General features: G+C 35.5%; 1 protein-coding gene across 2 annotated transcripts in view; it reads left to right on the top strand.

Annotated features, from left to right (window-relative positions):
- Nucleotides 1–13,531, top strand: part of DOCK8 (dedicator of cytokinesis 8) — an 84,005-nt gene that overhangs the window by 13,617 nt on the left and 56,857 nt on the right. For both annotated transcript variants that reach the window (XM_026675520.2, XM_026675513.2), the window contains exons 3-12: nt 1,592–1,767; nt 3,321–3,392; nt 4,190–4,313; nt 5,539–5,751; nt 6,659–6,744; nt 7,685–7,751; nt 8,815–8,964; nt 9,422–9,502; nt 10,446–10,605; nt 12,460–12,599. In XM_026675520.2, coding sequence (XP_026531305.1) covers nt 1,592–1,767; nt 3,321–3,392; nt 4,190–4,313; nt 5,539–5,751; nt 6,659–6,744; nt 7,685–7,751; nt 8,815–8,964; nt 9,422–9,502; nt 10,446–10,605; nt 12,460–12,599 — 1,269 coding nt within the window. The remainder of the gene's footprint in view (nt 1–1,591; nt 1,768–3,320; nt 3,393–4,189; nt 4,314–5,538; nt 5,752–6,658; nt 6,745–7,684; nt 7,752–8,814; nt 8,965–9,421; nt 9,503–10,445; nt 10,606–12,459; nt 12,600–13,531) is intronic.

Here is a 13,531-nt window from a genome sequence, read left to right as displayed (position 1 = left end):
CCCCACTTTCCTTTTTTTCCCCCATCTAAGATTACTTGTTCATTAAAGATGGCTTCTTCTTTGTCACAATCTTCTTGTTCTGCAGGCATTTCTTGTTGTTTCTCACAATTCCAAATGTCCATTTCTAAAAACTGAAATACAAAGCCAAAAGAACCTCTCCCTTCTTGTGTATCTTCTTTGTACTTTTTAAGTTCCATTTTCAGTTCTTCTAAAAGTGGAGCCATTTTAAAAAGTTTTAAACAACCACCCAATTGATTTTAGTCATTCAAAACAATAACCAAGAATCCAGAAATCATCAAGTAATCCAGATAGTCCCGAGTTATATCTTCTTATTTCTTTTTTTACTTTCTCTTCCTGGGGTTTTTGTTGCGATATTTCAGTTAGAATGTATCTTTTGGAAGTCTTGTTGAGATTTTGCTGTAAGTTCTTTTTTAATTCCAGGCAGTCTTCTCCCTTCCAGATCCTACCCTTTTATTCTTTTTCTCTCCTTTCCTGTTTAAAGAAAGATTAAAGAAATCTTTATTATCCCTTTGACTTTTTATTTTCAGCATTAAATGCCTATTGATGTCAAAGTGGATTTTTTTCCAATTTCTTGCTTAAGTCTCTTAGCTGTCAGTATAGGAAAAGAAGAAAACCAAATCTTTTCCCTTTTCTCTCTCCTTCGCAGCTTAAAAATCTTCTTAGGGAACAATGTTATTGTTTTTTAACAGTTTCAATTCCAGGGTACCTTATTTGTTGCTTTTGCTGTTTGACCCGGTCAACCAAAAGTTTCTCTTCTTATCTTTCTCCTGCACATTCTTTTCCGGTCAAGTTCTTCTTTGTGGTGGCCATTTCTGACCACCACTGCAACCGCCTTTGGGAAAGGGAGTAATGGCCAGCTGGGGAGGAGAGATGTGGCTCTCCTCAACCCTGCTGGCAGTCTCCCCCCTCTTCACCACCTCTACGGGGTGGCTTAGCCCCAAAACCAGCTGGCTCGGGGCGCTCCAGCGGCAAGCATGGATCGAAGCCTCGCAGAGACGAGGTTTCAGTCTGTCGCTGAAGAAGCTCGAACCGGAAGTCCAGCTTGTGACAATATTTTTGTTTATGACCATATTCTCAATAAGATAAAATTCCATTCCATTCCTCTTCCATTTGCATCTTACAGATTGGCTTCGTTATGTCGCAAATGGCACTCCCCTAATGAAAGTAGACACAATTTGTTTTTAGTTATGAATTAAATTTCATAGATTTAAAGAGAAATTAACCCAAAGGAGCTAAATATAGATTGAGCTAAATCTTCAGCAGGAAACTGCTTATATAATTTTGTCTGGCATTACTAAAGAAAGAAAAGAGGTAGAAAAAAGGAAAATACGTTATTTGCCTAGCAATTTCTCCTCATTTAACCTATTTTCTAATAAGTTAAGAGAGCTCAAGTAGCCTGATTTTTTAAAACTATAGCCTTTACAGTTATGGTTATATGTAATAATTTAGTGTGATTTATGCCCTTTGCTCTAGGTTAATATTTAATAATAATATTTAATGGAAACTCAGAAATGTGTTTTGTACTCCACAAAAAAGTATTTTTCTTTCTTTTTCTTTTTGTACTATTTAGCCTCAGTTTTATGATGCTGTAGATCCAGTGGATTTCGAAGGTCTCTTAATGATGCAGCTGAATAATCTAGATTCAGATCTCTTGCAAGAATTGGGTGATTTTCCTGAAGATGATTTGGAGGTGGTTTATGTTGCAAAGGAGCATAGAACCTTGGAACCATCATTACCAGAAGAACGGTGAGGAAACGTTTTTAAGCAAGCAACTGTTTTTAATGTTCCCATTCTTTCGGGTTCTTGAACCAGAAGTATTTCTCATCAGTGTATTCTGGTTACCCAGTGGTCTGACAAATATCTTTGTATTGCTACATATTCTGAGATATCACTATAATACTTGAAAAAAATCTCTGGAAAAATAATTTGTTTTCAGAAATTGTACACATACAAATATTGACTAAGCATTTATTCACCCAGGGCAAACTCCTTGTACAATGCATAACGATAGAATGGTGTAAATAAAATAAGTACAAAGTTTGAACTGATATGAGTGTCAGATTTTCCCAGTTCAAAATATGGACCCAGAACAAACCATTTTGACCTTAAATTTTGACTTATCTTAGGGTTTGCCATCATTCCTATTGTCACAAGCTCCTCTGATTTCTCTTTGTTTTTCTTAACTATCTAGTGGCAAGCTAAGGGCAGTGTACTAGCAATAATTTTTTTCTGTCTCCATCACATTCCAGTCCCTTTACCTCTTTATCTCAAAAGTGACAAATACCTATAAGGGCTTACCTTATAAGGGTACAAGCTATGGAAAGAGTAGGAGAGATTATATTGGGACTACATTGAATGGAAAAAGTTACTTCTCTTTCCCTTTATGTTCCAAAGAAAATTGCTTCCCTTCTGTCTGTGGTGATTGAGGGTTTTATCACCTGTGAATATAAGCCAAGGTCTACTGCTGCATAACTGCAACTTGGTAGTCAGGGACACAGTCTTCATGTAGAAAAAAATGTTAATAAACCTAAAGTTTCCAGAACAAGAGAAAGATTGAAATTGAACCTTGATGTCTAAAAAGGATATTGGCTATCATACCGTACAGTATGGACAGGAATTCACTGTTACATACAACATTTGCTGGAATTTTTTTCACTGTGGCTTCTTAACGTTTCTGCAATTAAAATCCTTCTTTGATATTTTTGTATTGTAATATACCTATTTAATTGGTTCCTGTGTAGCCGACCAGAGAGAAGCCCAAAGATCAGATAATTAGCACTTTTAAATTTTCATTAAAGCATTTTTTTTTCTCTCTGAAGTATTTTCCATGAATTGATCTGGAGATCTGAGGACTGAATATTTTCATGCAAAACATATACTGTATCAATGAATTGCATCTTTTTCCTCAGATGAGATAAACAAAGGGATTATGTTATCTGTGTCCCTTTTTTTTGAACAGTATTTTAGCAGACCAGTGCTTCCTCAGTCCCTTTCTTAGATATTTGTTTCATAATTTACACATTGTGTGGTTTGTACTTTAAAATATAGTCACTATACTTCATAATTCTACCAGTACACTTTAATTTTTAAGTTAGTTTTTATAGATGATATTTTCTTATTAATAACATGTTGAATAAGATGTTCAAAAAAATTATCTTGAAAAACTGGATTTGGAGACTGCAGAAGTGGCTTCAAAGGTAACAATTTTTTAATTACATGAGAATAGCCATGTTGCTGTTATTGACTAGCTTTATGTACAAACACTAATTATGTATAGAAACATTTTTGCTTCTCCCTAGAACTGAATTGGATTTACATGTCCGGGACTGTGTTCAGACTTATATTCGTGACTGGCTGATTGTGAATCGAAAGTAAGTCCTTCATTTATAACTCAATAATTACCCAGAGAAAAGTTGAAATCTACTGTTTTGATTAATTATCTAATTACTCAAGATGTAAATGTTAATTACTCTCATTAGGTTTACTAAATAGATTGAATTCAGAAAATATTACTGGTATTGATAATGGTCTGCTACAGTTGAATTGGGATATCAATCATACAGTATTAGGATCCAACCAAAAATAAACATTTATGGTTGACAGGATAAGGAAACAATAACGATTGTGCTCTCACATTTGTCTAACTGAAGCAGCATTTCCCAGATTAGAGTTGTGCATACTTGGTGGTTCAACAAACCTTCATCTGGTAGTACTCTGCATCATTAAAAAGTGACAGGAAAAATCTCAAGTGCAGCCATATCTATTTTGGCCTACAAAAAAAAAAGGCTCAGTGGCATTTGCCTTTTGGCTTGAAGACGTATCATTGATACATTGGAGAAGAGCTGACAGTAGTGAAAATAGGTTAGACCAAAGTGCCATGGGCATATTTCTAATAACACTGGGACATGAGATTTTTTTTGGGGGGTGGGGGGAGGCAGGTATATGTTGGTGTTCTCTTGAAAAAGAATATGCATAAGAATTTCTCTCCATATTCTGTAGTGGTAATCCATATAGAAATTTATTATAGCTTTGTATTCCATTTATCCAGTTCTTAAATTAATTTGGGGTATTATATATCTTTTGATAGAATTTATTTACATGACAGCAGTTGATCTTTCATTTTGTCTCTTTTTCTAAAACTGAAATCTAATTGGCTATTTTACTGAAGAAATCAAGGAAGCAATGAGGCTTATAACTTCATGAAAACAGGATCCAGAACAGATTTCCACAAAAGCCTTCGAAAGCAAACCTTTGAGTCTGAAACGTTTGATTTTCACGATTCCAGTTACCAGGTACACTTAGGAGTAGAGTAGCCTTGAAAGAATGCTTTGAAAAGAAAATGGAGCAGTAGGCAGTGGTGGAGCAAAGCGGCCAGTGGGAGGAATCTCTTTTCGTAATAATGCCTTGGGAGCATTTGGTGTCATGCTATAGGGCCACTCAAATGACACATCTGTACTTCCTTCCCAAATTAGAAGGAGTAACACCAAGTTGATGAGGGAACTTGAAAAGTAATTAAGCCTTCTTTTTTAAATAGTGTGGAATAAGAGAAGAAAGTCATCTTACCTTTAAATATTAAGCTGTATGACAGGGGAGTCCGCTCTTGGCAACTTTTAAGGCCTGTCAACTTCAACTGGAAACCATGGAATTCCAGAAGTTGAAGTCTACAAGTCTTAAAGTTGCCAAGTTTGGACACTTCTACTCTATAGCAATCCAGGAATTCTTAATCTTCTCCCAAAGTATTTAATATGTTTCTTGTTCTACTGTGTTTGCATATAAAAAAATCTTGAGACTTTAGAAAGTGTGCAGAGAACAGCAACAAAGATGATTGGGAGACTGGAGGCAAAAAAAACCCCACACCAATTGAACTGTTGCAAGAAGTGAGTATGTCTAGTCTAATGAAGAGAAGGATTAGGGGTGACATGATAGCAATAGAATTCCAGCCTAGAACTAAGGAGACATTTCCTCACAATTGGAATGATTACTCAATGGAATGACATTCTTCCAGAACTTGTGGGCATTCCAAAACTAGAGGTTTTTAAGAAGAGATTGGACAGTTAATTGTCTGAAATGGTATAGGGTTTCCTGCTTCAGCAGAAGCTAGAAGACCTCCAAGCTCCCTTTCCAACTCTGTTATTCCATTATTCTGCATGTAATAAATGACTGCATTAGAAGGAGTGTTAGTAGTTCCATTTAACATTTATTTCATGGTATTGAAAATCTAATATCTGTTATTGCAATGAATAAGTATGGAAATATGACACAGAAATATAATAGCAATATTCAGAATTGCAATATTGGTGAATATCTGTAGCTCAGGTGTAGGATAATAGTGAAGGTTCATTCTCCGAACTTGTGGGTTGGTTTCCGAACATTTTGTTACCAAGCTAGGTAATATCTTCAGTGGAGTTTATGGGAGTTTTCCATTAGGAAACTAACCCACAAGCTTGGAGAATAAACGTTTACCCTCAATATTCAGTATGTTTAATCTGTTCAACTATTCCCTATTTGCTTGAGCAGACAAGTCCCAGGCACTTAAAGGTTCTCTGTGATGAATCCAATAAAACCACCTTGACATCTGGAGAAATTTGCCTACGCAGCCTACCACTTGATCCCCGATTGACCAACCTACTGCAGACTGCTAAAGCAGAAGATATTCAAAGGCAAAATGAAGAGGCACGGCAAGCCAACAGGCCAACTGAGTTGTTTGCTCTGTATCCCAGTATAGATGAGGTAAGCCATATATTTTCGGCAGAACTGTACTTCAACCATCTGGGTTTTCAAAGGAACTATAATACAAAGGATGGTACATGTTAGACATTAATTCCATCCAGCCCAGATGGTGTAATTAGCTATGGCAATTGTAGTTCAAAAAAAATTGAAGAAAAAGAAGCAACAAGGATGCTAAAGAGTCTGGAAGCTAAATCATTAAGGGAAATAGATATGTATAGCCTAACAAAGAGAAAGACTAGGGGTGATATGATAGCAGGTTTCTAGCCTTCCTGAGGAGCTGTCACAGAAAAGGGGGCATTGATTTATTCTCCATAGGGAATAAATACCTACCAAGGATAGGATAAGAAGCAATGGGTTAAGAGAAATGCAACCAGGAACTGAGGAGAAATTTCAGTGAGAACAATTAACGCATGGAACAGCTTGGCTCCTAGAGTTGTGGTTGCTCCCTTGCTGGAGTTTTTCAAGAAAAGATTGGACAACCATTTGTCCAGGATGGTATAAGGTCTTCTGCTTTATAATTCTTTATAAGGATTTGGACTAGAACACCTCTAAGGTCCCTTCCAGCTGTAGGATTCTGTGATTCTATAAGTTATTTGGGACAAGTCCTAAAGAGAGCAATCAGCACTCGAATTGCTGATTGCTGAATTGCATACCAGTACCACTGCAGCTCCTGCCACAGTGATGTAAAGTCTTCGTATCATAATTGCCCTGCGACTGTGCAGGCTGCTGGATTCTAAACAAACTTCCCTGGCTTTACTATAATTCTGATGACTTCCTACATATTCTGCATTAATTTATTGCCTGATTGTAAAGTAAGAAATGAAGGGCTGGTAATGGATGATGTCAGTCAAAGTACAGGAAGCAAAAATGAACCAAAACAAATAACTGTTCTTAATGTCTTGAATAGGAGGATTCTGTACAAATACGACCAATACCTGAATGCCCAAAGGAGTATCTAGGTAATAGGATATTAGTGAAAATACAGACATTGAAGTAAGTTCTACATCTATGGTGCTATTGGGACATTTTTAGGGGTTTGGGTCAATCAGATGGCATATAGAGTAACCGATACAACAGAATGATGGAATGAAATCTATAATGTAGAAAATGTAAAACAAATTTCCTCCATGTGCTAGTTTTCTTCATTTAGAAAACTGCTTTATCTGGGAAAGTACTTTAAAAGCTTGTCATGTGCACTAGACAAAACACTCTATAGATTTCTCTATTTCTGCTTATTCTGGTCTATGTATATACAGTATCTACCTAGTAAGAGTTATCTAGCTACCATGTTATCTTCTTTTAAAAATGAGATTTAATTTTGGGTCGTGTTATGTTTAACTGAAGTTTAACATGCCTCATGAGTTAAACACATTTGGTCTTTGATAACATTGCTGCATTTTTTTCCTTGGAATGATAATGCTGTCCCTGTTATTCTATCTTCTGAAGAAATTATCAAGATTGCTGCAAAAATCTGTGTATCGTTATAGGTTACTATGGGTGGAAGTTCTAGGTCTAGATGGAAGAGGATCAGCAACCAGCTTTGTACTATCTTCTTCCCTCACATTAGTTAGATCCCATTTGCTCTGTTCTCAAAAGATTTAGTTTATAAAGGAAAAATGGGATCATCTAATTATTTATTATTAAGTGATCATTATTTTATTGTTGGGAATAAAAAACATGCCTCTGCTCATAGAAAATGTTAGATTCCCTCCAAACAATAGGAAAACAAAACAGCCACGGTATTTACTTTTATAAATGTTTTGAAATTGTTTAGTGTTGGCACTGAGGGTTAAGTAGATAAAGCAAAACTAAGTTTTGTGCTAATGTTTCCAGTGCATGTATTATTCTAAGTAGCCATTGTCCTTGATTTTGTGTCACGTGAATTACTAGTTATTAGTAATTATTAGTTAGTGCCTTATTTTCTCCTTTGCAGATTTGAAATTGAAATTGAGCCATTATTTGTAACCGTAGCTCTTTATGATATAAGAGAAAGGAAAAAGGTAAGAGTGTAGCAGCACTGTTTTCACTTAAATGCAGTGTTTAACATTTTTCTGGGATCTTTGGTGTTTGCTAAGCTTGGTTTCCTTCTTGCAGAAGTTTCATTGCCAAAATAGACATTGCCATGTTTTGATGCAAGGAGACAGAGTTTGCTGGCTTTCTATGTGTGATCAGGATTGTTCTGATTTATGTACTGTTTCTCATTAGCCTATCTTAAGTTGGTTGGCTGGATTGTTTTCTCTTAAATAGTTCCTGCCTATGGTTAATATTTGTTATACTTCACTGTAAAGGCTGTACATTGAAAAGTTATAAGTAACTTTTGGGCAACATGAAAATCTAAATACAAAAGGTTTGGAGTTTCTTCTCCATCCACCCTGGCTGCCAAGATATTGTGCTTCCATTTCCAGGGAAGCAGAACAGAATTGAAATTTCCTTGATAGCCAAGGAAAATAAAACATAGATTTACAAGTTTTGCTTTGATCCAAGGGGATGAAAATTCAGTCTGAATTACTTTGTTCTAGCTCATGATTTGAACAAATTATTTTGCTCTACCTTATGAGGTGTGGACATACAGAAACAAATTTTCAACAACTGCCTATAGTTTTGTGAAATATAATTTATTTATGTCTTTATTCAACACACATGTAGCCTGTAACGGTCAACATGACTCTTAGATTGCAGTACTATATATAATACAAAATAAGCAATAAGCAATCAGCAAAAGGAAATTTCTAGAATTTGCCTTTTCTTTTAGTCATTTCTTATTTATTCATCAATTTTGCATGGTAGGTGAGTGGGAGATTCTATATATGTTTTTGTTGGACAGGCAATCTTGCTTATAATTGTCCAATAATCCTTTAAATGGGAAGTTAAGATTAGAAATCATATCAGAATTTAAAAATGCATGGCTCTGCTGTTTCCTAAGCCACAACATTCATGGAATCAAGCAATTTTAACGTACACCCAGAAAAAATGTATATAGTGTAATCATTACAGGTATTATTATGACAATATTGTAGGATGCGTGCTGTAACTGACATCGCTTTCATCCTATTTCTTTTTAAGATTTCTGAAAGTTTTCATTGTGATTTGAACTCCGAACAATTTAAAGGGTTTTTGCGATCCCAAACACCGTATATTGACTCCTCCACTCAGGCTAGGGCTGCAGTATTTTCGGTAACATATCCTTCATCGGATATCTATCTTGTGCTGAAGGTGAGTCACATTATTTGTATTCTAATGATGGTGCCTTTCTTATTCTTATCTTCTGACTTGAGCCAGGCAGAGTTGGCTGTAATGGAAGCAAGCAAGACGGCATAGACCAACATTGACCAGCCTAGTGCACTCTGGTGGTGGTAGCCCACAGTTCTTTTTATTTCTAGGCAACATGGCATTGGTTATTGGATGGGGATAATGGGACTGCTAGACCAACTCATATAGACAGCATAAACTGAAGAAATCAGGCTTATATTAGCTTTATAGAAGAATGGGATGCTACAACATTAATATATTTACAGAATGGTGGGCAGTGTAGGACAGTGCTTTTCTATCTTCTTATATTGGAAAAGCTGATTTATATGTTATGATCCAGATTTACATTATGAAAGTGCTAGCAACATAATTTATAACTATTATTAAATTTTTGTTAATTAGAATATCTTTTTTTTGGTAGATTGAAAAAGTCCTCCAGCAAGGAGAAATTGGAGATTGTGCAGAACCCTACATCTTTCTAAAAGAAAATGAAAGTGGGAAGGTAAATATAATTTAAATGTTTTTAACTGGAACTGCAAATCTATAACCCTGACAATAGGGATATTTATGTAGCCATCTTTCTGTATTCTTGTGATTTAAAGTGTTATTTATCTTATCAGGCAATTTTTATTGTAAAAATATTATTATACAAGTATGGCAGTCTTATAGGAAATGTGTCCTAGTCCTAGGATGTAAAGTTGCATTCTCCAATAACTGAAAAATTAGCACAAAGTACAGGTAATCCTTGACTAATGACCACAATTGAACTCAAAATTTCCATTGTTAAACAAGATAGTTGTTAAGTGAATGTTGTCCCATTTATGACTTTTCTTTGCACAGTTGTTAAATGAATCACTGCAGTTGTTTAGTTAGTAACAAGATTGTTAAATTAATCTGGCTTCCCAATTGACTGTGCTTGTCAAAAGGTGATTACACAACCATGGGAATGCTGCAAACTCCGTAAATGTGAAAAGGAGTCATAAGTAATTTTTTTCACCGTGACTTTGAACAGTCACTAAACAAGGGTTGTAAGTCAAGGACTACCTATATATCAGACTTATGTAAATTTCTGACCTTACAAGCCCAATTAATACTAGCACTGTTAGCAATTAATTTGCAATCTCATCTGATGACGTAAAATCTAGGATACCAGATTTAAAATTTCTAAATAAATCTCTTGTTTTCCATTCAACTCTCAGTTTCTTTGCACTGCTATTTTAAATACAGTATAACTCCAATAACTTCTGCTATTGTTTTTTGAGTAAGGCTTTATTTTACTAGATTTGTCCCTGACCCTGTTGGCTTTTGTTTTAAGTTATAATTCTGCAAAAAAAACAAAAACAATTATGGTATGACTGCCATGAAAACATGTTAGGTCATTTCTTTTCTGTTTAATTGATTTTTATAACTTTGACCAGCATATATTTTTTCTGCCTATTTTTTAGACAAAGGAAAAGATTGAGAAATTAAAACAACAAGCAGAGAACTTTTGTCAACGTTTAGGAAAGTACCGCATGCCTTTTGCTTGGATACCTATAAATTTAGCAAGTTTCTTTAGTATTCCAACACTTGAAAAAGATATAGCTGAGTTAGAAGTTTTAAATGGTAAGTTTAAATATAAGACTGTGTATATATCTTATAATTCATCCTAGATACTGTCATTAACTATTTTCTACTAATTGTGTAAACACATAAAATGCCATTATTTCTATTCTACTTTATAGTGGAAGTATCTACTCTCCCTTAATTATGTAATTTTATAATCGTAGTAATGGAGTTATGTGGGCACATACTGAACAAATATTGAAGGATATCCTTAACTAGCTACGGTAGCTAGTGAAGCAAGTTTAATAAATAGTGTTCTGGTATGGAAGCTAATCCTTATAACTGATGGACAATTGGGGAAAAAAACTCTTCATGGGTTTTGTTTCTATCACTACCATAATATATTATACTCTATATCAGGGGTCTCCAACCTTGGCAACTTTAAGACTTGGGGACGTCAAATCCTAGAATTCAAAGCTGGCTAAGGAATTCTGGAAGTTGAAGTCCACAAGTCTTAAAGTTGCCAAGGTTGGAGACCCCTAGTCTATACCATTAATGAGTTGGATCCAAATATTTTCTTTAGCTGATCCAAAGAATCTTACTCTGGAAATAATAGTTAAATTGCAGGAAAATTCTTACTACTACTTCACCCTGTTGCTTTATTAAAGGATTAATCTTTGAACATACACGCCTGATAAGAAAATAGGATGTATTGGTGCTGTACTTTATATTGTATTAAGTCATCACAGTAGCATCTTCAACATTCTAGCATACAAACTAATTATTAATCATGTAGGAGGTTGAGCAAATTACCAGGTTTTGTCCTTTGTTTTCATTTAAAATGGCCGTGTATCCTGCAGGTTTGTTGCATAAATGAGCTCAAAGGTGGTCCTCAACTTACGACCCCAATTGAGTCCAAAATTTCTTTGTTAAGTGAGACCTTTGTTAAATGAATTTGGCCCCATTTTAGGGTTTTTCTTGCCCCATTTTACAATCTTTCTTGCCACAGTTGTTAAGTGAATCACTGCAGTTGATAAGTAACCTGGTTGTTAAGTGAATCTGCCTTTCCTCTTTGAATTTGCTTGTCAGAAGGTCACAGAAGATGACCTTGGACACAGCAAAAGTTATAAATATATGAGTCAGTTGCCAAGCATCTGAATTTTGATCACATGATCATGGGGATGCTACAAAGGTCGTAACGTAAAAATGGTCATTAGTCACATTTGTCAGTGCCATTGTAACTTTGAACGGTCATTAAATGAACTGTTGTAATTTGAGGACTACATGTAATGAGATTCTGACTCTTTTAAATACATGGATTATATATATATTAAAAGTATATATGTTTCTTACAGTGAAAACATGCCATGGTAGAAAATATTGGAAGAAATAGACATTTAAAGAGAAGCAGAGGTCTATTAGTACAGGTAGTCCTCAACTTACAACAGTTCATTTAGTGACTGTTCAAACTTACAATGGCACTGAAAAAAAGTGATTAATGGCCATTTTTAACATTTATGACCATTGTAGCAGCTCCATGGTCATATGATCAAAATTCAGATGATTGGCAACTAATTCATATTTATGACAGTTGCAGTGTCCTTGGATCATGTAATTACCTTTTGTAACCTTCTGACAAACAAAGTCAATGGGGAAGACAGAGTAACTTAACAATGTGTAGCTAAATTAACACCTGCAGTGATTCACTTAACAACTCTAGCAAGAAAAGCCATAAAATGGAGCAAAATCACTTAACAAATGTCTCACTTAGCAACAACTGTTTTGGGCTGAATTGTGATGGTAAGTCAAGGACTACCTATAATTAATTTTCTGAAATAGTACAATGTAGCAATAGCTATTATTGCCTTTTTTCATTAAGCCAAGTAAAATCCAATTAAAATTTCACATTTGAAGGAAAAGGATCTTGTGGTGATCGAAAAATGGTGACACTGCAATCTAGAAGATACTCTGAAAGAGGCTTTAGCTCAGATGACATTCCTGGCCCAATGAACTTCAGAACCACCACTCTGACTCTCAACACTTTTTTTAAACAGGTATAGTTGGGAAGTTCTTCCACATGAGTAATTCCAAAAGCCACTCATTCCTTATTGTGGTGGTATAAAGGGGTTCTATGTACTGGTCTGGCCATATTGCTACTATTGTCATGATTTATAGACCTGTAACTTTTGTCAAAATAGATTGGTAAGGTATTCTAAAATAGAGGCCCCAACCTTTTGGGCACCAGGGACCATTTCCGCAGAGAGAGGTTTTTCCATTTCACGGATGGGACTTCACTTGTTTGCGTGGACCAGTTGCTGGCATGCCATGGCCTAGTGTTGGTCTACAGACTGGGGGTTGGGGACCCCTGTTTTAGAATGTTGGCTAATCAGAAATTGGCCGAAGTTTTTTTGATGAGGATTAAATATATAACTCCTATTTGGCAAAAATATATGAGAGTCTATGGTAGTCTCTAGGTTAGTGGTCCTACTTTTCATAGAATAGACCATGGGTGTCAAACTCGCTCTGTCATGTTGACATCACATGACATTTCACCATGTTTTTCCCATTCGCGGAACTGGGATGGACGTGACCTGCATGTGACGCATCTGGCTCATGAGCCATCAGTTTGACACCCCTGGAATAGACCAATCACAGGGGATAAAAATAAGCTTTGGTTACACTGTTACAGCCAGCAGGGAATACTGCATGTGGCACAAATATAGTCTACAACTTACCTGACTTTCTAAAAAGTCTTATAATAAAAGCTTGATTGACTAATGCTATGATGGACTGCAGAGGCCAGTAGCTTTGGAAGTTTATAATCTGGAATGTAAAAGGAGAAAATGATAAAGATTGGGATGAAGGTGGACTATGTTGTGGAATGTAGTTGATGAATGCATTAAGGAAAGGAAAGAGAGGGTATAAATTAAATAATCAGATGATTGCAAAAATATGAACTAGTATCTAAATATTTCTCAGTACGTGT

This window comes from Notechis scutatus, chromosome 2 (assembly GCF_049901735.1).
Source record: "Notechis scutatus isolate UNSWTSFEM ecotype Mainland chromosome 2, rNotScu1.2, whole genome shotgun sequence".
NCBI lineage: Eukaryota > Metazoa > Chordata > Lepidosauria > Squamata > Elapidae > Notechis > Notechis scutatus.
Note: the sequence above shows the minus strand (reverse complement) of the source record. Positions and strands in the feature narration are given on the sequence as shown.